The 22,014-nt window shown below is 48.9% G+C and overlaps 1 protein-coding gene and 1 long non-coding RNA gene across 6 annotated transcripts in view; one reads left to right on the forward strand and one right to left on the reverse strand.

Moving 5' to 3' along the window:
• The first annotated feature begins 997 nt into the window (after positions 1-997).
• Positions 998-4,087, forward strand: LOC119717432 (uncharacterized). Its single transcript, XR_005266942.2, has 2 exons — positions 998-1,356; positions 3,630-4,087. It is a non-coding gene; the product is annotated as an uncharacterized lncRNA (long non-coding RNA).
• Positions 4,088-11,036: 6,949 nt separating this feature from the next.
• The window catches only part of BEND7 (BEN domain containing 7), a 46,435-nt gene continuing 35,457 nt past the window's right edge, over positions 11,037-22,014 (reverse strand). For all 5 annotated transcript variants that reach the window (XR_003498054.3, XM_038185333.2, XM_013098772.4 and 2 more), the window contains 2 exons: positions 17,223-17,273; positions 11,037-13,006 (listed from right to left, as the gene is read on the reverse strand). Coding sequence is in view for 4 of the 5 variants with exons in the window: in XM_038185333.2 (XP_038041261.1) it covers positions 12,945-13,006; positions 17,223-17,273 (113 nt within the window). In the remaining variant the exon portion in view is untranslated. The remainder of the gene's footprint in view (positions 13,007-17,222; positions 17,274-22,014) is intronic.

Here is a 22,014-nt window from a genome sequence, read left to right on the forward strand (position 1 = left end):
TAAACAGGGCTGGCCGTGCTACAATGCAGTTTGTCTTCCTCGGAGGAAAAAAAGCTTGCAGGAGTTACTAAAAATGACCCATACGCGGCGGTTTCTTAGAAAGCAAGGGTCCTGCCACGAGAGAAAACGACAAATAAGAGAGCAGTGTGCCCGAAGCTGGCAGGAGGTTAAGCTGGGAAGTTAGAAAAACGAAAAAGAAGATGATAAGTGGCTGGCGTTGAGTACATTGAACAGCACAAAATAGAGAAAGAAGTGAATCTATGGGGCTGTGTGACCCATCCGCCCTGTCCAACACTTGTTAGCAGTTATGCCAAGTTTATCAGAACATCTCAGCCTGCTAATTTGCTGGATGTATTGTGTACGCATCGGAGCTGGAAGCTCGCTGTGATAGGGAGCCCAGCTCCCCTGTCCGGCGCTCTCCCTCCTGGCGGGGAGGCGTGTTGCTTGTTTAAACCCAAATCTCCCCGAGCCCAGGCTCGGGCAGAGATCCAACCTCCAGCTCCAGGAACGTGTCTTGGATGAGCAATGAACCCGGTCCGGAGCTGTCGCCTTCCAACGTGAGCCACTAAAGCACTCGCCATCCAATAAAAAACAACAAAACAATAAGAAAAGGAAGAAAGATAGAGGCTGGGAAGGAACCTGTCAGCAGAGAGGGGAGACAAAAGCTTTGTGAGGAGGGTTTTTTTTGGGGTTTTAGCACTTTTTAGCACTTTTAGTTTCAGCCTGCAGGACCCCGAGGCACAGCCAGCCAAGCTCCCTGCTCCAAGAAGAAAGGCTGAAAGGAGCCGGGACGCCTTGATTTAATGGGAAACACCCACTGAGAGAGGACAGTCGCTGTTTTTTGTTTAAAAAAAATAAATTAATTTAATGAAGGTTTGAGCAGAGCGCGCAGCAGCGCCCCGCAGCCTGCCGGGGCGGCGGGTCCTGGCGGCAGCGAGCACCTCCCGACCCTTGCTTTAAGGGAGCGACGTGATAAATAGTCAAATAAAAAAAAATAATAAAAAATAAATAATAATAATGATAATAATTATCAAGTTTCACCCTTGAGCTGAGGGATGGGGAGGGGGGGAGGGACTCAAACGGTGGCTCTGGGACACCTTCAGCGGCCGGTTGGTGCCTTCGGCCTCTGAGGGGGGGAAGAGGAGGAGGAGGAAGATGAGGAGAAGGAGGAGGAAGATGATGAGGAGGAGGATGAGGAGGACGAGCAGCAGCCGCCCTGCATGGGGGCGCCCCTCTCCGCCTCCACAGAGCGGGCACGGGGCCGCGTGTGAGGGAAGAGGAGGAGGAGGGTGATGTGGATGATGATGATGATGAAGGTGAGGAGGAGGAGGAAGATGAGGAGGAGGCGCGGTGCAGGTAAGCCGCCCCCCCCACATTCCCCCTCAGCGCCTCAGGCGCGCTCCCGCCTCCCCCCCCCCCCCTTCCCCTCCCCTCAGGAAACAAAATGGCGGCGGCGGCGGGCGGGAGGAGGGGGGGGGGGGGGAAGAGAGAGGAAAAAAAAAAAAAAGAACACAAAACCGCCGGTTTAACCCTTTCGCTGCCGGCGCGGGGCGGGTTTTTTCCTTTTTTTTTTTTTTTTTAATATATTTTATTTATTTATTTTTAAAGCGGCGCGGCGCTCGCCCTCCTCCTCCTCCCCCTCGCCTTTCTCCTCCCTTCTCCCGAGTCCTGACCCCGTGAGGGGAGGGGGGGGGGGGGGGAAGGAAGGAACGAGGCCGGCGGGGAGCCCGAAGCCGAAGCGCCCCCCTAGCCCCCCCCCCACCCCCCCCTCCCGTTTCCAGCGTGAGGCGATTTCCCCTTTAACCCCCCCCCCCCCTTCCCCTTCCCTCCCTCCTCGGGTCTCCCCCTCACCGGCTTCGCCTCCTCGCCCTCCGCCTCCTCCCGCGAACGGGGCTCCCGGCCCAGTCCCACAATGCACCGGGCGCGGCGGGGCTCCCTCGGCGCCGCCTGAGCAGAACAGAAGCCGCCGCCGCGCTCCGCCGCCCGCCGGCACCGAAGGGGTTAAACCTCCCCCCCCTCCCCGTTCCCGTCGCCCCGCCCACGCCGCGCGCGCGCCCCCGCCCCGCGCCGCGCGCTCCGCTCCCGCGCGCGCGCGCCCGTTCTCCCTTCGCGCGCCCGCGCGCGCGCGCGCGCTCCCGGCGGTGCAACCGCGCCCCGGGGCCGGGCTGCAACGGCGGCCGCGCGGCAACGAGGCCCGAGGGTGTTTGCGCGCCCCCCGGCTGCAGCGCTGCTGCTGTGTCTCGAAGGCGTTCTCTCGCCCCCAAAAACCCCTTTTCCCAATCTGTGAAATAAAAATTTCAGTGATTCTCCCCCCAAATTGGGCTCGCTTGTATGATTTTTCCCTCAAAAGTTGCCTCTCTTGCATGGTTTTCCTTCAAAAGTTGCCTCTTTTTTCATGGCTTTTCCTCAAAATTGGGTTCTCCTGCATGATTTTCCCTCAAAATTGGGCTCTTTTGCATGACTTTCCCTCACAAGTTGCCCCTTTTTCATGATTTTCTCTCAAAATTGGGCTCTTTTGCATGACTTTCCCTCAAAAGTTGCCTCTTTTTCATATTTTTCCCTCAAAATTGGTCTCTCTTTCATGATTTTCCCTCAAAATTTTCCTCTTTTTCATGATTTTCCCTCCAAATTTGCCTCTCTTGCATGATTTTCCCTCAAAATTGGTCTCTCTTGCATGACTATCCCTCAAAATTTGCCTCTTTTTCATTATTTTCCCTCAAAATTGGGCTCCCTTGTGTGATTTTCCCTCAAAATTGAGCTCTCTTGCATGATTTCCCCCACCCCCCAAATTGGGCTCTCTGCCATGATTTTCCCTTAAAATTTGGGTCTCTTACATGATTTTCCCTCAAAACTGAGCTCTCTTGCATGATTCCGCCCCCCCAAATTGGGCTCTCTGCCATGATTTTCCCTCAAAATTTCCCTCTTTGGCATGATTTTCCCTCAAAACTGGGTTATCTTGCACAATTTTCCCTCAAAATTAAGTTCTCTTGCACAATTTGCTGTCAAAATTTGGCTCTCTGGCATGATTTTCCCTCAAAAATTGTCTCTCTGCCATGATTTTCTCTCCAAATTTGCCTCCTTGGCATGATTTTCCAACAAAATTGGGTTCTCTTGCATGATTTACCCTCAAAATTTGCCTCTTTTTCATGACTTTCCCTTAGAATTTGGCTCTCTTTCAAGATTTTCCCTCAAAAATTGGGCTCTTTTTCAAGATTTTCCCTCAAAATTTGGATCCCTTGCATGATTTTCCCTCAAAACTTGCCTCTCTGGCATGATTTTCCCTCAAAATTTGGTTCTTTTGCCTGATTTCCCCCCAGAATCTGTCTCACTTCTCACACCAGGCGAGTTTTCTGCTGAGGCAAGGGAGATACAGGTAGTGTAGGGCCCACTGTTACACTGCAGAATAATTTTTTTTGGAAAAAAAAAGCTTATTTCTTGCAGTTTGCAGCTAAATACCTAATTAAGTAATTGCCCGTTAATTCAAAGATGGTTTAATTCGCAGGCTGCCTTTTGTGCAACTCTCTTTGAAAATGTCCGGTTTCAAATTGAACAGAGGAGGAAATTAAAGCCCTGCTTTTCTCGCCTGGCTTTTAATTACTCTTTTTTTTTTAATCTCCAATCAAACACAGCACCCCCAGACCATGACCTTGAGGACCAGAAGAGCAGAGACACCGAGCACCTTTTGGAGACCACCAATATTTGTGTAAATTCACCGATTTCTCCCTCCAGATCATCTCAGAGGTCTTCTCCAACCTTGATCATTCGGTGATGCCAGGCTCCGGTGAGGCCATCAGAGGATCTCAGGATCTTTTCCGACAGCCACCTGAGCTGAAATGCTGGAGGCTGCTTCCACGTGCTGTCTGCGTGCCCCGTGGTGGATGATTTCAGTCTAAAAAGTTGCCCCTAAGTGCCTTGTGGGGCCGTAATTGGGAGCACCAACCTAAAGTTCCTCAAGCTTTTCCCTATTGCCTCTGTCACTCCATCTCATTAAAAAAAAAAAAAAACAAACAAGAAACATACAGAATAAAATAAAATAAAATAAAATAAAATAAAATAAAATAAAATAAAATAAAATAAAATAAAATAAGGAACTCTGTAGATTTTAAAGCCCTGACTTACAGATTTTTTTCGCTTCTGATTTCTTTGTAGAGGATGGAGGAACTGAATTCCCATTTTTCTCACAAGGGTTGAACGTTTATTTAATAGAGCAGGGGAAAAAAATAATAATAATGAGATTCCAGGTGGCAACACGAGCAAAAGAAAACCTGAATACACCCAAATTTACCCCAAGGTGGAGAGGCCCAGTGATACCACCCCACGCCCCACGTTCTGTTTGGGGATGGCCGGGTTTTGGGGTGAGGAGAGGGAAAATGGGGCATGGGACAGTGCAGGGCAGGGATACAAATGGCAGCCTCCTGCCTGGAATTTTCCTCGTGTTAAATAATGGTGTTCTAGGACTCAACAAACAAACAAATAAATACATAAAAAGGATTGAATGGATTTTTTTTCCTCTTTTAGAGGCTTTTATTTGCTGTCTGGCTTGCAGTTCCGCAGAAATCCCCCGATCTGCAGCGGTTTGGTCCAGCGCCATGAGAACGGTCTGCTCCGCACACCTTCGGAAGTGGAAAAAAACAGGAAAGAAAACACAAAAAGAGATAAAGAACCCTCAGTGCATGCCCCGGGGTGCTGCCTGACGGCGCTGTCACATCAAAGCCCGCTGCTCCTACACCAGGAGCAGGCAGCGGGCGGCCTTCACCTTTACAGGTGCGGCCGGGGCTGGAGCAGCTCAAATTTCTGTGGCCAAAGCTAAATCGGAGCGATGCAGGCAGCAGGTTTGGTTCTGCTACTTCAGAGCTTGCCAGATTCAGCTTGTGATCTCCCCTTTCTGTTTCTTAAACGTCAGCAGAAGGGGTTTTGTTTTTTGTTTTTAATCCCCACAACCTTCCCATGGCAAGGTGTCGAAGGGAGAAGCGGCGGCGTCACGGAGGCGTGATAAAGCAGAGCTGATTAAAGAAATAAGCAAGAAATGGCAACGCAAAGTGACTTTATTTATTGATTTCCAGTCCCGAATCCCCACTGCTGGGAAAATTCGTTTCCATTTCAGGATTCCCGTCGCTGGTAAAATCCAACCAGCTGATTCAGCCCTGATGGTGCTGAATATTGAGCTCGGTGCGTCGAGATGACTTCTTCCACTGACGTGTGGGGCTTAAACACATGGCTTTACTTAACACTGACAGAGTTACGGCCTCGTATCTTAACTCTTCTCCCAGTCTGCGGTGGAAACGCCGTGTTTTCTTGCTGCAGGAGCTTTAACTGTGTTGCTGTGACTTTATTTCTCATCCTGCAGCACCCATTTCTCAACGCAGCGTCCCGCTTCGATGAAGCGACCCCGGTTTGTGCTGTTCTCAGCCCCCCTTGCCTCGCTGTCATCTCCCTGCCTCTCGTTAACACGCGGACGGCATTAATTAGTAACAATGCCAGTAGTGGCCTCCTCTGTGCCTCAGTGCTTCCCCCTCCGTGCCCCGAGGAGCAGATGTTCCTTACCTCTTTGTTTCCCGTCACCAAACGGGGACTTTGCCCCGTTCACCTCCGATAAGGCGCTTTAATGGGCTCTGATGGGGGATTTTATCAGAAGTCTGTGCAAAATCCAAACGGAACACTGCCCGCCCAGCAGCTTTTATGCATTTTTTTCCCCCCTTTTTTTTTTTTGGACCAGAGCTGGGGGCTGAAGCAGGGGGTGATGCTGCCCCCGAGCAGCCCTGGGGGTCCCATAAGTGGGTTCCTGTTTCCTGCTGGTACAAGATGGGGCCCAGCCACGCAGATAACATCTGCCCCCAGAGGGGAAATCCTCAAAAGCCGCTCCAAGCCTTGCTGTGAAGATGTGCCCTTGCAGCTCCCGTCTCTTCCTTGCTTCTTCTGGGGCGTTTTGTGCCTCGCTGCCGCGCGTGTTGGCCCTGAAAAGCACCAGGGGAGCCTTCAGCTCCTGTTTTTCTCCTGTTTATTCGCCTGGGTGTCACGGGGTTTGTACAAAGAGCCAGGCAGCGAGGGATGGCCCTCCATAATCTCTCCTAAAATACACTAGGCCATGCAGTTCTGCCTTTAGGCTCCCACCTGCTTCTTCCCCGCTTCCCCGTTGCGACCTGGAGCCTCACACCGGGCCACGCTCACCCCTCCTTCCCCCTGGCAAACAGCAGCACCCGCTTGCTTTGAGTGCTGCTGTTTGCAAGGTCAGGAGGCAGCAGGATTTGCTGATTTCTTTTATAGGATCTATTTTTCTCCAGCATTAACAAACAAACACCAAAACACTCAGGGAAGGCACAGACCACGCCACTAAATTCTCCTATGCCTCCATCTATTTGTTGGGCACCCACTTGCCCCCTTCTCTCCTGCTGCAGCACCCTCTGGGTGCATTTTCTCCTGCCCATGCCCGGGTTTGGCACTAAATAACCCTCTCCGCTGCCTTTGCAGGACCCCATGGGGCAGGAAACACGAAAAACTCCCAGCGGCAGCGACGGCAGGGACAAGTGCTTTGATTTCCAGCAATGCAATTAACACCCTCGCTAAACAAAAACCATCGAGTGAGATCTCCGTGCGGGAGAGCAAACCTGCCGGGAAGAGCGACTGCTCCAAAAGGCTGGCATTGCCCTCCTTCTCCTTCTCCTTCTCCTTCTCCTTCTCCTTCTCCTTCTCCTTCTCCTTCTCCTTCTCCTTCTCCTTCTCCTTCTCCTTCTCCTTCTCCTTCTCCTTCTCCTTCTCCTTCTCCTTCTCCTTCTCCTTCTCCTTCTCCTTCTCCTTCTCCTTCTCCTTCTCCTTCTCCTTCTCCTTCTCCTTCTCCTTCTCCTTCTCCTTCTCCCTCTCCTTCTCCTTCTCCTTCTCCTTCTCCTTCTCCTTCTCCTTCTCCTTCTCCTTCTCCTTCTCCTTCTCCTTCTCCTTCTCCTTCTCCTTCTCCTTCTCCTTCTCCTTCTCCTTCTCCTTCTCCTTCTCCTTCTCCTTCTCCTTCTCCTTCTTTCTCCTTCTCCTTCTCCTTCTCCTTCTCCTTCTCCTTCTCCTTCTCCTTCTCCTTCTCCTTCTCCTTCTCCTTCTCCTTCTCCTTCTCCTTCTCCTTCTCCTTTCTTCTTCTTCTTCTTCTTCTTCTTCTTCTTCTTCTTCTTCTTCTTCTTCTTCTTCTTCTTCTTCTTCTTCTTCTTCTTCTTCTTCTTCTTCTTCTTCTTCTTCTCCTTCTCCTTCTCCTTCTCCTTCTCCTTCTCCTTTCTTTTCTTCTTCTTCTTCTTCTTCTTCTTCTTCTTCTTCTTCTTCTTCTTCTTCTTCTTCTTCTTCTTCTTCTTCTTCTTCTTCTTTTCTTCTCCTCCTCCTCCTCCTCCTCCTCCTCCTCCTCCTCCTCCTCCTCCTCCTCCTCCTCCTTCATTGTCTGTCTTTTTTGTTTTCTCAGTTTATCATTTATTATTATTATTTATTATTATTATATCACATGTTTGCGGTGTAACAGGTCAGGGAGCAGCCCCATGCTCAACCAAATGTTTTGATTCCTGCTGTTGGTGGCTGTCCAAAGCTGGTGGCACTTCTGGAGGCGAGGAGCGGACCCCAGTGGTCCATGGGGTGGACGAGGGCAGAGGAGCATGGGTTCTGCTCACACCACTCAATCCAGCACAGCCTCAGCCCTGTGCACACCTCCTGAGCCTCCACAGCTACAACCAGGATGAAGAAATCTCCCCAATTTGGGCCCAAATTGCTGTCACCGGAGCAGCTCTTGCCCTTGGTGAAGCCGATGGGCACAAGCCGTGGTGCTGCAGGACCCCTGCGGTGGGCAGGACACGGCCCCAACGCCTTTGGGCTGCTCTGAGAAGCAAAGATCCCATTCTGGAGTCAGCCTCCTCTCATTCGCAGCGATATTTCTGTGAGTTACCAGCAAGGAGGCAGAGTTCAGGGTGGAAAATCGCCTCCAAGTTCAGGCATTTAAGGCGGCGGAGAGAGCCGTGCTTCTACAACCCGCCGAGTGCGAGCAGGAATCACCTCGCCCACCCACGCTCACTAAATATTTAGTCATTTTTAACAAGTTAAACAAAGCCCTTTGATTGGATTTATGCTAATGGCTCCTCCGTAGGCATCTCCGCTTCATTTACATCGCGCTGCTGAAATCGCCCGTGCGCGCTGCCGGCACCATTAGCAGAGGAGAGGAGCAGGCAGCAGGTCACGGGCGCCACAAGATGGCAATAGCTGAAGAGCAATTTCTGTCTGGGTTCCCCGGCAAAACCCTGGCGTGCATTAACCTTTGCACCTGGGAGCCTCGGAGGGGGGAGCGGAGAGGTTTCCTTCTGCCTCTGGCCTCATCCTTCCTCCCACAGATGGCGAAGGACGGAGGAGAAGCCGGGTGGCCCAAGGTCACCCAGCGCCTTCTTGGTGCGAGGTGCCCACCACCTCCCATCCCGGGCAGGAAATTTTGCTGTTTGAGTCTTTATTTCCAGGATTTTTTATTTTATTTCTATTTTATTTCTATATTTTTTCCGACAACCCCAGGAAGAAACGCGGTGCCTTGATGCAGAGCAGGAAGGGCAACCCCCCGCATGCCATAAACCCGGACTTTCCACCTGCGTATCAGCAAGAGGAAAGCAATCACCAGCTGGAGGAGATTTTCTGCTGGGGGAAGCGTCCAGCAGTGTTTTTTTAGGGTGGATGCTGGCTTGCGGGAAAACCCTACAGCCTGGGAAGGGGTGAATCAATCAGGCTCAGCATCCTTGCTCTGATCCCAGTCACACTTTGGGGTCTCAGTGGGGGCATCATTGCCTCCACCCCGGTGTCTGCAAATGGGGCAGAAAATCTGGATTTGGGGTGGCAGGATGGGGCTTGCTGGACATCCATGAGCATTATCCCCATCCCCACCAGCCAAAAACCCCGTGGGGTGGAGTCGGGCTCTAAATGCACGTGAATGGGTTGGAAAAGGGAACTTACTGGGGAGCAGTAAGTTGCTGGGGTCTTTGCATGGGCTCGTGGTGGACACCACAAGGTCCCCGGACACACAGAGCTCCCCTCGTCCCCCTCCTGCCCACGTTTTCTTAGCCCAGTGCCTCCGGAGATGCTGCAGGACAGGAGCACCGCTGTGTGCGAGGCGTTTTGGGGATGTCCCCCGGGTGGATGTATCCGCAAAAGGAGGAGAGGAGAGCAGCGGGGAGGACACGGGGTACAAAACGCAGCCTCCTCTCTTAGCACCAGCCCTCCAGGCAATGGAAACCTGCAATTACAAGACACAAACGATGTCTTTGTTCGTAATTAGCTCCCCTGCTCGTCTGACCCCTCTGTGAAGGCCTGGCTGAAGGGAGGACCCGACGCAAAAACACGTTGGGGGCATCTCCCCGGCATCCAAATTCCCCAAATTATTTGCTGCCCCCGTTATGTCACACATAACCATGTACACACGCAGGGGAGGGGGAAGAGCTGATGGAATCCATTCTTCCTTTATTTTTTTTAACCCAGAATCAATGTTTACACAACCGAGCTAAATTATTTATCCCCATAATGTTATAGGTTTCACATCGGTGCCTTTTATTAGCTTCTGTCGGATGAGAAATCGTAGCTGACCTACTTGTAGGGACTCCTTGCCTGCCTCTCCGTGACGCAGCCGGTGGTGGGGAGGGGGTGAAGGCGCTCAATTTATGTGGGATTTTGGGGAGAATGGTTGGTTTTGCTCAGTTTGGTGAAATATCAGCTGGGGCTGTGCCTTTAGGGGGATGTGGCAGTGGGGTTGGACACCCCAGCTGCCCGTCATCAGCCCTGGGGTTTTCCTGGGGCCGTGCCTCCTCTTTGCCATGATGATGTGGAGCTTTGTAGGGCTTTGTCTTCCCACCGACAGCTCCAGGGTGGGATCTGTCGGGGCCGCCGGTCCCCCAAAAACCCGGCGGCGTGGCGGCGCGCTCCCTCTGCCAGCCGCTTCCCAACCAACGTGTCACACAGGCTTCAGATGACTTTCTTCTTGCCTCGCAACTAATGCAAGGCTCCTGTTTCCTTTCATGTCGCTGCCCGGGCTCCTGTTTCCTTTCATGTCGCTGCGAGGATATCCTTTTCCTGTTCAGCTTCAGAAGGATTTTTTTTTTTTTCACCCGAGGAATTCGTCGCCGGCGTCCCGTAAATAGGGCGGCGGGGTGCACGGCGCAAAGTCCTGGGGCATCCCTGCAGCATCCTTGCCACGGCCTCTGATACATTGAATTTCCTGGCACACGGTGACATTCCTTGTCCCTGATCCTATCATAAAGCTGCGTTAACCTGCCCCGGGATTAAAAAAATCAAGCAAAATCAACCCGCACGAGGAGGACTCGCAGCATGGAGCAGGAGGGTGAAAATCACCGCTCAGCGAGGGATGAATTCGTCCCACCAAGTTGAGTGAGCATTATTTGTAGGAATGATGACTTGCACATGGATCCGGAGCCAATTCAGACTCAGGTGGAGCTCTCCCAGCTCGCGGCGATGGATGAGGACCCAGCTGGCTCGCACGATGCCCGCCGAGGCTCTGTGCAACCACCGCAGGGGAAACAAAACCATGGCAGGGCTTTTCACCACCAGCTACTGCCCGCAGAAAGCAGCCAGGGTGTGTGGAGGTGCTTTTCCTCATTTCTCATCGGCTGGAGGTTCCCAGGAGCGTGTGTTTGCAGGGAACATTTTCCGAGGCTAACCAACGCTCGACGAGGGTGCAATAATAAATGACCGGGCGTATTTCTGCGCGGCCACTCCAAATTATGGATGTTGGGTTTGCCCTCCCTGCGTGTTGTTTCCATAGAAGCAGAGCTTAACCTTTTAAGCGAAGATTATAAAGGTACCTAATTCAATTAAAATTAGACTTCAAGCATATCAGCACTTAATACTCGAGGGTTATTACGCGATTGGCCATGGCCATTGTTCTGACGGCGAGGGCAGGATCGTTTCCATCAGACAAACAGCATCGTGGCAGCAACTTTTAGGGTTTTCTGTACATTTCCCTACCTGGTCCACAAACTGCCAGGTAATTCCCCTGAAACACAGCAACCCAGCACAGAACACAGGAAGGCACGTTCAATTAAAGTTATTTATTGTAGGTTTTCTTTTTCTGGACTGACAAAGAGGGTTTCCCAGAGATCGGTAACACGACACAATGTTATACACCATATCACAACTAGTCCCTTCTCGCTTTATTAAGAACATAGTCATTTAAAAATATCTAAATATTTACATATTAATAAAACATATATACAGAAGATTGAGACGTTTTTACCTAAATATGGAATGATTTTCTTCTTTTTTTTTCTTTTTTTTCTAATAAACCCTATAAAAAGATTTCTGAAGAAAGTCTGAACAGTAGTCACAGTAAGTAAACACCAACGCAATCTTCAAAATTTACAAAAACGCTGATTCCATCGCTGAAGTGTTACGATACGGACACACGGCGTGGGGGCATGGCTGCCCCCGCCCTATGCAGACAACTCCAAGCCATGAAGGAAGGAAAGACTCTGTTTTTTTGTTTTTTTCTTTTTTCTTAAGGTTCGCAGTGCACATTCAATATATTCCACAGTTTTCCAGAAGACACGGTCATTCCTAAAAGCACATCGCTGGCGGGTGGGGAGGGCTGGCAGCCTGATTTCTCGGGTGCTGGGGGAACAGGCCACCCCTGCGGGTGTTCGACAGCTTCCCAGAAACAGGCTTCAGGGGTTTTAAACCAGAAACAAATCTTTAAATACTTTGAAAAAATAAAAAAAAAAACATCCCACTCGGTAATAGCACTTCAGTTGAAACACTCAAAGGCCAAATAGTGTCAAAGGCGGGGGAAGATTCACCTAAAATACACAAAGGAAAACGAAACACAATGGTGAAGGCTCTAGCAATCTCTCCCTCGAATGGCAGGAAGCCCACTCAAACTCTCTGCTGATCGATAGGTGCTGCAGGTAAGACCTTCGAGACTTTTAGACTTTTCCCCTACGTTTCTTAAAGTGAATTTAGTGCTGTTGAAAGGTGCAGAAGCGGCAGTTTGCACGCAGGAGGGCCACGTACGATTTTCCCTTAGCCCTGACCTGAAAGGACCGATGCTTTCTGCCTCTAAGAGGGTGAATTCCTTGATCAATTCACTCATCTTAACTGCTGAGCCATCAATAGAGTGCGGGTCAAAAGGGGACTTTTTAAAATTTATTTTAAATATTGTCCCCAAGGGCAGTGGTCGCGAAATCACAGTGTGCAGACCCTTGCCCTGGAAATCAGCAAACTAAGCCATTGTGAGACTGAGGTGGTAGGGAAAGCAAGGAGAGCGTGCTCGAGAGGACCACACAGGGCATCTCCAGCTTGCTCGAGGAACAGCTTCTCCCTGCTACGTGTGCAGAAATGGGCGCTGCTGGTAGGAATCCTGCTCTTTTCCCTGCTAGATCCAGCCAGGACCTTTCAATTATAGCTGTGTACGACTGGCTATTTGCACTACGGGTCTCTAAAATAGAGGAGCAGCAGCCAGGAAAGGAAAAGTGGGTCTGCAGAAGAACAAGAGCAGGACACTTCAAACGCTCATCGAGCCCCCTGGGTTTGGGAAGGAGAGATGCCACCATGGTCCCCACGGAGGGGAAGAGTCATCCAGCTGTGTTCATCCACCTCTGCATAGCTTAAGATGAAACACGAGCACACAACCCTGTGGGAAAGTACAACGGCAAAGGGAAAAACAAAGGCAAGAGAGCGTCTTCAGGTAGAGTGGCTACCATCCTAATTAAATAATGGGTTAGAATACGGAGGGCAATCATCTTTAATTAAGATGAGAACTGGCGAAACGACCTGGTGGTTTCGTGGCTTGAGGGTTCACGGAAAACGCGTGGAACAACACAAACTCGAAGGGAAAGCTGCACGGACGCCCACATCCCGCAGGAGGCTGAAGGTCTCGCGCCGATCTTGCAGGAATGTTCCCCGAAGGAGAGGATGTTTTAGAACCGCTACCGTCACCGGCGTGGAGGTTAAACAGAAAAATCTGGGTGTGCATCGATCAGAGCATCCGTTGTGGTGTCGAAAAGGTTACCTGGAGGAAGAAGAGTTGGAGGAAATCAGTTTAAAAGGAAAATGTTTTTAAGAAATGAAATTAGGCTAAAAGGAAGTAACGTTTTTAAGAAATCAGCTCAGTCCTCTGTATAAAAAACAAAACAAAAAGCTGGAAATTATATATTTAGATTCTAATTCTAATTTGTGATGGGGCCGAACTGTTGGTGTACGTGCAGACAGCAGCTGCTGAAACCCATCTAGGGCAGAGCCCGACCAGCTAAAGAAAGCAAATTAAATGGATTTATTTTTATTAATGCTGAATTTGTGAGCAAAGTTTTTCACCGAAAAGGAAGGACGCCCCACTTGAGATGTGAAGCGCCGCGCTAGGCACAAACTGCTCCGCGCTGCTTCCCACTTTGAAGCCGCGTTTCTGAAGAAGTGAAAAAAGCACCCCGTGAATTTGAAACCCAGAGTGTGTATTTCTGGATGTTCTTTAGAAAAAAAAAAAAAAAAAACAAATGGGGAGGGGGGGAAAAAAACCCACTCCACAGCAGTCTAAATGCATACGGCATAATAAAAAATGAACAACAAAAAAACAGAGGTATGCCGGATGATTATATCCCGTCTTTGTAAGCCACTTTAAGGAGGTGTTTTTTTCTAAACAGCACAATGAAAGATGGACAGAAGAATTACAACGACAGCGCTAAGAACACAGGGCAAATAGGAGACAGACATCAATCAGTGCAGAAGGCAAATGCAACCCAATGAAAAGGGAAGGCTCACAATCAGGCACTGAAAGGATAAAGATTTATATTACAATAAAGGATTTATATTTCAGGTTTCGAAAAGGGTCTTTTTTTTTTTTTTTGAAGTTTCGTTTTCTTGATGTTGTGTTTGGAGAGAAAAGGAGACAACCTGTACAGAATCGGCTCGTTGCTGTTTTCTTATCACTGGTTTCTTCCCAAAGAGATTGCTCTCATCTCCCGACAAAGCCGTATCACCCCTGGACCCGAGGATTGGGATGTCACTGATTCTGCTTCTTTTAGGGATATCAAAATCCTTTCACACCTCAAAATTAGCCCCGGAGAAACTGTATGAAACCTTCAGCCCAGCTGTGGTCCAAAGCACAGGTATGAGGAGGGCTCCCTCCTGCCCTGGGCTGCGCGTATCTTCCACGTGATTTACAAGATGAGGATGCACAAGAAGGGTGTTGCAGCTGTCTTAAATTTGTTTCCATGTGCAGAACTTATGGGTTATATTTAAAAAATATCCAGATGCTTTATATAAACCGTAGACCAAACTGAAACGAGCTTTTCTGCAACGCCAACTCATACGGGAAGACTCCAAAAGCTGCCACGTCTTCATCCCGATAAAGACATATCCCACACCTTGCAGGTTCCCACATCAACGAGAAGCTAATCAGTCCTTCCAGCCACTCCACAGTAATTAGCCTGGGAGCTGTCTGATCTGTCTCAGCTCAGCTCTGGACACAGACTTCAGCTTAAGCAGCAGCCCGCGTTAGCACGTGCAGAAGCTGGAGCTATCGGAGTCCTGAGCTTTCCTAGGGTTTGTCAGAGACAACTCTTCTAGCATTTTCGTGAGCTTTATCTGTTATTCTGCCAAAGTTCCCAGCAAGTTTAACTGCTACAGTTCTTCCAATTTTCTTTAAACACCCTTCAATCATCAGCCTTCAGAGCGCAGGCACTCTCAGCATCTCGGGTGATTTTAAAACGGGAGCACGATTCTTGCTCTGAAGTGCTAAAATATAATTGGGCAAAAACATCTCCCTTAGTTTTAGGAGAATGTACCAGCTACATTTTTTTTTACAAGGCTTTTGAGTTGCAAAGGAGGGTTTTGGAAAGAAAACACCTCTTTTCTCCCCGGAGACCAGGATTTAGCTGCTTGTGGGCCCAGAAGGAGCAGATTCAAACCTGGCTGGAGGCACCTATGTAAATGAGCCGCATTCAGAGCAGTCCTGGCACCAAAGATCAGGCTTCTCCAACCTTGAACGTAGCTGATCTGAACTTATTCCTTCTCCTATCAACTGTGAAGAGAGCTGGGAGCAAGCACGCTCCCAACGGAGGTGTCTCAGCTGAAATGCCAGCCCTCCACAGGCTGTGATCTGAAAACGTGTGGGTTGAAGAACCGCAGCACCAAGAGCCCACGCATCCCCGGATCGCGTTTATAACCTCAGCGGGGTCACAGGTAGCCCTGACTGAGCAGAAAAGGCAGGTTGGAGAAATCTCAGTTCTCCTTTTTTTTGCACCAACGCTTACCATTGATTTAACTGAGCTTTCACTTCTGAAATTTGTTCAGTTCGTGAAGACCAAGAGAGCAACCACCTGATGTTCATCACAAATGGCTCAAGCGACCTGATCCAGCCCGATTTCACCCCATTGCCACCCCACGCCAACCACTGATCGCTCCTGATCTGTCTCCTATGAGCAAGGGAGGCCCCCCACACCAGGCACTGCACAAACACCATCAGCGAGGCTCTTCCCCGCTGAAATTTCAAGCTAAACAGAGAGAAGACAGCCGAATACGGCCCGCTAAAGCTCCCTGTCAGCAACACCCCCTATCAAAGCAGCTGTGCTAAGGCAGGGAAAGACCTCCATCGAAGTTCCGTCCCACCTCTTTTGCGGCACTCCTCGATAGCAAGCATCTGTATTTTGGCTCTCCATCGTAATTACTGTCATTAGGCTGTCTGTATATCACTTTAAATCACTCGCTTCCAAGAGCAGTGCGATGTTGCATTGATACGTCCTACGAAGAGGCACTCGCACGCGCACATAATAATGGGTGTGAGTCAAAGGCTTGGCGTGCGGCCCGCCAGCATCGCCTCCCCCACCGATGCACATCGCACCGTGGTTTATCCAGGCGTCCTTCCCCGCGTAATACGGAGAAATGCAAAAAAACATTTCAGCTGGAGAAGCGTGTGCATGTGAGGATGTGATCAGACCGCGCTGGTGGTGATTTGTTTGCAGGGTGGCCGGGGAGTTGGGTTCTCTGCCATGACCATCTCGCTCGTTTCCATCGCTAGCACGAGGGGCGAGAAGCAGCTGCGGAAAATCCAGTGACTCTGTGCCGTCATACGATTACTCCAGCAATGCAAAGATAATGTTGCACAGCATTAGTGAGCTTTATTAGAGCCCTCTTTTGATGGAATTGCTTCCCGCGCTGATAAAGGAAGCAAACAGGATGTCCCTTGGAAGAGACCTCTCAAAGCAGAGCTTCCTGCGCCCGTTATCACAACAGGGCCCTGAAATATTCACCAACTGGCCAAGAAAGCAGCACGGCAGCTCCCGGCGAGCGTGTGCTCCCAGCCCCCGCTGGGTCCCTGCCAGAACCAGACTGTAGCTGCTTGTCCTCGCCGCTGCATCACTGCTCCTATTCCTTGGTAACTGCACGTGCTCTGACAGCAGGATTTCAACTGGGCGGCTGGCGGCTGCTGCTCTGGCCCCCAGCACGCAGCGGTGGCGGCTCATCCCTCCTTTTCCTTTGGTTTCGGTGGTGTTAGGCTGCATCCTTGTGAAATTACAGGGGAAATTACAGCTGTCTCCCCACACTCTGGCTCCACGCAGTTTTGGGAGGATGGGAACTCTGTTCTGAACACCAGGGCAGTTATTAAATGAACTCTTAACGAGAGGGTGTTTCAGAATTTGCTCTCAGCCTCTCTCGATTTTAACATGATGCACAACAGCAGACAAAAAATGTATTTCCTGGCCCCCCTCACTGCACAGCTACATTGCTATTTAACAATTGCCAGGCTTTGAGGCAAGGTGCCTGCACTCCCAGAGAAAGTAAAACAACACTTAGCTATCATAACATATGCATATTGCATGCAATCCTTCTGTAAACCCAAGATCTTATTGCTACTGCCTTGCCCAACTGAACAGACAGTACAATAGGAATCACTGAGTCTGTCCCTACCAGTAACACTGTTCAGAACCCCCAAAACTCCCAGAAATACAAGGGATGAGCACAAGATCCTGTTTGGGATAAGAAGGGTGACTTACTGGCCTTATTAGCTTGGTTGCTGCCACGAACCTTGAGGTTTTATGAATATGAAATAGAGGAGGAAATTTTAAGATTCTGGTGCATTTGTTTTTTTAATACGGGGCGTTCAAAACGTAGACGGCTGGGTCCCGTGTGCAATTACCCGAATGTAGATGGCACGGCAGGATTACTGCAAACTGCTTATGCACAATAAACAAACACAAACATTGGAAGCTGATAAAAATTTTAATGCATTTTACCTGTCTGTAGTAAAGAAATGTCCGGCTTCTCATCACAGTCAGTTGCCTCTGCTGATTACAAATATAAACAAGAAATGTCATTACTTTTACTGAATGCAGGAATGTGATTAAAGAGCTACATACTCTAGAGCGATTTTGCATTTTCTATCTACTTTCCTCAGCTGCAATTTGCTATCGCTCGGTTAAAAACTCACTGCTTGGAGGAAAAGGTCATATAATAAAAATGCAAACTTAGGAGAGGCTTTGGTATTAATAAGCAGTTGTGCCAGCAACGGGCTGCGGTAACGCTTGCTCCTTGTAAGGTTTCAAGACAGAAGAGGTCGATAAGGGGAGCTGCAATCATTTTATAAGATCGCATAGGAGAAATCCTGTTTGTTAAGCCATCTAAGGCTTGCACTCCATCCTCCTGCAGCTGCCACCATCAGACACCCAACGGGAAAGTAGGAACACTCCCATTTCTGCATCCAAACTTTCCGTGACCACAGGCAAGCTCGTTTGGGGAGGGAGAGATTTGCTAGGGCAGGAAGTCTTCAAAGGTACAGGTGGGCACGTAGCAGAACTACAACAGCAGGTAACCGTGCGGACACACAGGCATTTACAGCGTACACACACACGCTTTTAACTCACGGCATGTGCGAGATCATTTGCCTTAATCTAGCCCACGGTAAAGGAAGGCTAAAAGCCTAATTTGTTCCTCTGCTGTTTGCCACGGGCCAAGGGAATGCATAAAGATGGTTCGTGTGGCTCCGGGGATGTGCAGCGACTTGTCGGGCTGTAGTACCCGGCAGTGTGCGTTTGAACCCCGAGTAAATTACAGGCATTTAATAGGAATTAGGTGCCTAACCCACACAATCCCCATTCAAAATCCCATTACCTTTGTCTTTTGACAATTCAGCACGATATTTAAGGCCTTTCAAACACAATGAGATCTTCAAGAGCCCTTAAGCAGGCTTGATGTGGTCATGAAGGTGAAGTCCCTTACACTGTACAGGTGCAGTGTGGTGGATGTACATCCAACCACCTCCGTTCCGTGCACGTTTTCCATAGGCAACAAATTTAACCAAGGCTCTAGGTACCTTGAACAACTTAGTGCAGGTCTCTCTTGACGCAAAGCTTACTGTCCTGGCCACCTTTATTATAGCTGTACCCAAGGATGTTGAGTTGTTCCCTTTATGAGGACATTGTAAGATGAACTAATCCAGCTGCTGAGCTACGTTAAACTTCCCTTCCTCCAGCTACCTCCAGCTCTCCATCCCAGGAGGTTGCTCTCTTTCCTACTTGTGTGGAAGTCAGAGTTTTAGCTCTACACTTTCCACTCACTGCTATAAAACTAGTTGAACTGAAGAATCACAGCATCAGCTAGGTAGGAAAAGACCTTTAGCATCATCTAGTTCAACCATCAACCTGACCTTCCGAGTCCCACCACTAAACCATGCCCCTAAGCACCACGTCCACACTTCTCTTAAACACCTCCAGGGACGGGGACTCCACCACCTCCCTGGGCAGCCCATTCCAACCCCTTCTATGAAGAAATTCTTCCTAAAATCCAACGTAAAGTTCCCCTGGGCCAACTTGAGACCGTTTCCTTGTGTCCTATCATTTGTCACCTGAGAAAAGGGACCAACACCTCCTCGCTGCAGCCTCCTTTCAGGCAGCTGTAGGGAGCGATGAGGTCTCCCCTCAGCCTCCTCTTCTCCGGATCAAACAACCCCAATTCCCTCACTCGCTCCCCATAACTCTTTTCTTGTCCCTCCACTAGCTTTGCTGCTGGAAAACAGAATACAGAATAATAAGGAAACAGAAACAAACAAAAACCCCTAATATTAAACAGCTTTCCTCCCATGGATGGTTTAAATTGAGAGCTCTAACAAGTACAAGACACAGACCTGCAAGTTACTCTGATTGTGCCTTGAACCGATACCTTCTTCTGCTTCCTGTGAGAGGGCAGCACACTGAGCAGAAAGAAATTAAGTGCTTGCTACAGCTTATTGCAAAAAAATATTAATTTTGGAAAGAGTATGGAGCTCGATCAATGGGAAGAAGTTACACGATTCTCTGCCTCTGCGTTGGTTTGCACCAGGACTGGACTAACAGCGATGGAAGGACTGGAGGGAGGAGACACTGTGATGAAATGAGTGGCTAGGAAAAAAACAATAGGATATGCACTTCTGGGCAAGAACTCATGGTCTGAGGCCAACTTGTAGCTATGGTACGAGGAACTACCTGCACCAAGTGGTTCTGCAGCATGGCATGCAAGAGATGAGACCATAAACAGCCCCATGGGCTGAAGGGACCTGAGCTATGAAAATGGGGGAAGCAAGACATGACATGAGTGCTGGCAATAGCCTGAAATCCCATGCCACCAGCTACGCTGTCCACTCCAGCGAGAGGTTTTCTGGAAGTCTCAGCAGTGACTCCTGAAGTAGCCCTAGAAACGTGGTTTTCTCTCTGCCTTATTGCCCTCCTCACACCTGGCTGAAGTTGAACTCAGAGGAAGGAGTCGCACAGAAACAAACGGAGGCTGGGAAGTGCTGGGCTTTCTGAAGATAAGGACTTGAGTTTCCAAATTTGCAGAAGCAGCTTTGTTGATAACAGATAACCTGGCCATTTTAATCTGGCACAAGAACGATATGGTGCTGATAGATGAGGTCCAGCTCACCGCTGGTTGTTCCAGCCCCGTTCCTCATGCCAGCACAAACGTTCATATGGCCACAGCAGTCAGATCAAGTTAAAAACTTGTGACAATGTGGCCACATGAATGCTTTTGCCAGTGCCAGGAAGGGAGTGGGAACAAGACATGCACTTCTCAGTGGCTGTCCCAGTTTGTTTTATGACACTGGATGCGTAGCCACAGCTTCAGTACGACCAGCAAAGCTCCTGCTCCCAACTGCGTGATAAACACTCTGACCTCCTAACATGGATGTAAAGCAACATCTTCTCCCATTGCATTCCAAGCAGGAAAAGTTTGCCTTCAACAACCACACCCAGGGCCTGCCAGCCAAACTTCACATGTCCTGAGCCAGCCTGCAAGACAAGGCAAGCAGGAATAGAGTCTGCTGTGGGAATTCTAACACTCTTTTCTGTCCTTTGCTTAGGTAGAGCTCAACAGCTACTGCAGAACAATCCTACTAATCATTTCCTTAGAGGTCTATATTTTTTCCTAAAAAACTGTTTAGCTTCTGGTGTCCGTGTTTGTTAAGTGCACACCTGCTGGTTTGCTTCTTGGCCAGAAGTACAGGTATGCTCAGGGCTGGCAAGGTTATTGCAAGAGTAGCTCATTTTAATATTGCTATCTTTATCTCAGATACTAGCCACAAAAGCAGTGTGTCACATCTTGGGCTTACATCCTACATCCTTCCTGGTCTTGTGTTTATTGCTAAGCAAAAGAGAAATCAACACAACCTCTAACATACATAGATACTGTATCAAAAACACAAACCAGGGAAATCAGAAAGATGAAGAGAAATAGAAAGCAAAACCCAAAAAACAACCAAGCCCCTCTAACCCCTCCCAAAACCTTACACAAGGCAATGGAAGCAGTGGAATGGAAGCACAAGGATGTGGGAGAAAAGGCAAATTTCCAAAAAGCCTGTAAGCATTTGTTCCTTCCTTCTTTCCCACTGTTTTACATTACAACAACATAATATTAATTTTAAACAACACTTCAAGGATGAAACGTCATGGGATTGTAATTTAAATTAATCCTGCCTGAAAAGTTTCAGCGTGTTTTCCAGCACTGCTATGTTGTCCTTTGTTGTGTATGGCAATCAAAAGCTTCCAGGTTATGCACAAAGCAATCACTTTGCATGAGCAGCTCTTACCCTCGGTACTCCGGGAGCGTTAGTCACACAGCAGCAACTTCCCTGCCTATGCAACGGGCAGATGCTACAGCATAATGGCTTATGTACTCTCTTCAAAACATAAAAAGGGAGGAAGAACTTACTGCAAGAGCTGCGTGGCCCCTGACCCGCTGCTTATTAAGGGATGAAGAGTTTAGGAATCAAAAGGCTTCCATACTACGTCTAGCGCAGAGGTGACATGAGCAGCAAGTCAGCTCCTTCTGATTTTGCCCTTCTTAGATCTTTATGCTAATGCTCCCTGGCTCTGTAACGCCACTGGCAAGGCCACCAGCCCCCAACCCACATCCTCTCTGTAGGGTGGAAAGACCACGCGGTGGGGAATGCCCCGAGTAAATTACGAGCTGATTTGCACAGTAATTCACACTGCTTTACAAGAGGAAACCTACACATCTTTTTTTTTTTTTTTCCTTTGACTTCCTTCCCTTCCAGGGCCACTTTGCATCCCGTGCCAGAAGCTGAGAAGCTTCTCTGCTGGGAGAAGGCAGATCTGGCACTCCGAAGCTGTGCCCCAGGACGCTGTGCTGCTGCCATGAAACGGGACCGATATTCAAGGCTGAGGGATATTATCATACTATTTAATTTTAATTATAACATCTGTTTGTAACGTTAACCTCGCAGTCTCTTCTCCCCTTTGTGACAGCCGACTTGTGAAATTTTGAGAAGACTGAACAAGGCCAATAAAAATTTAATGGAAGTGACAGCTTTATTCTCAGATCTAACAAATAAAAAAAAAAAAAACCCTACCCGAGTCTCAGATCTCAGGCAATAATCTCAAAGAACTAAGAGAAAGCCAAAGCAAAAAATAAATAAATAAATAAATAAGAATATTTCTAGCTATGGAAAATATTGTCACTGATTCCGAACTTAAATGAATTTTTATTTGGCTTAGGATAACAACCTTTCAAAATCCACACAGGGGAACTATTTTCTAG

Source organism: Anas platyrhynchos, chromosome 1 (genome assembly GCF_047663525.1).
Source record: "Anas platyrhynchos isolate ZD024472 breed Pekin duck chromosome 1, IASCAAS_PekinDuck_T2T, whole genome shotgun sequence".
NCBI classification, from domain to species: domain Eukaryota; kingdom Metazoa; phylum Chordata; class Aves; order Anseriformes; family Anatidae; genus Anas; species Anas platyrhynchos.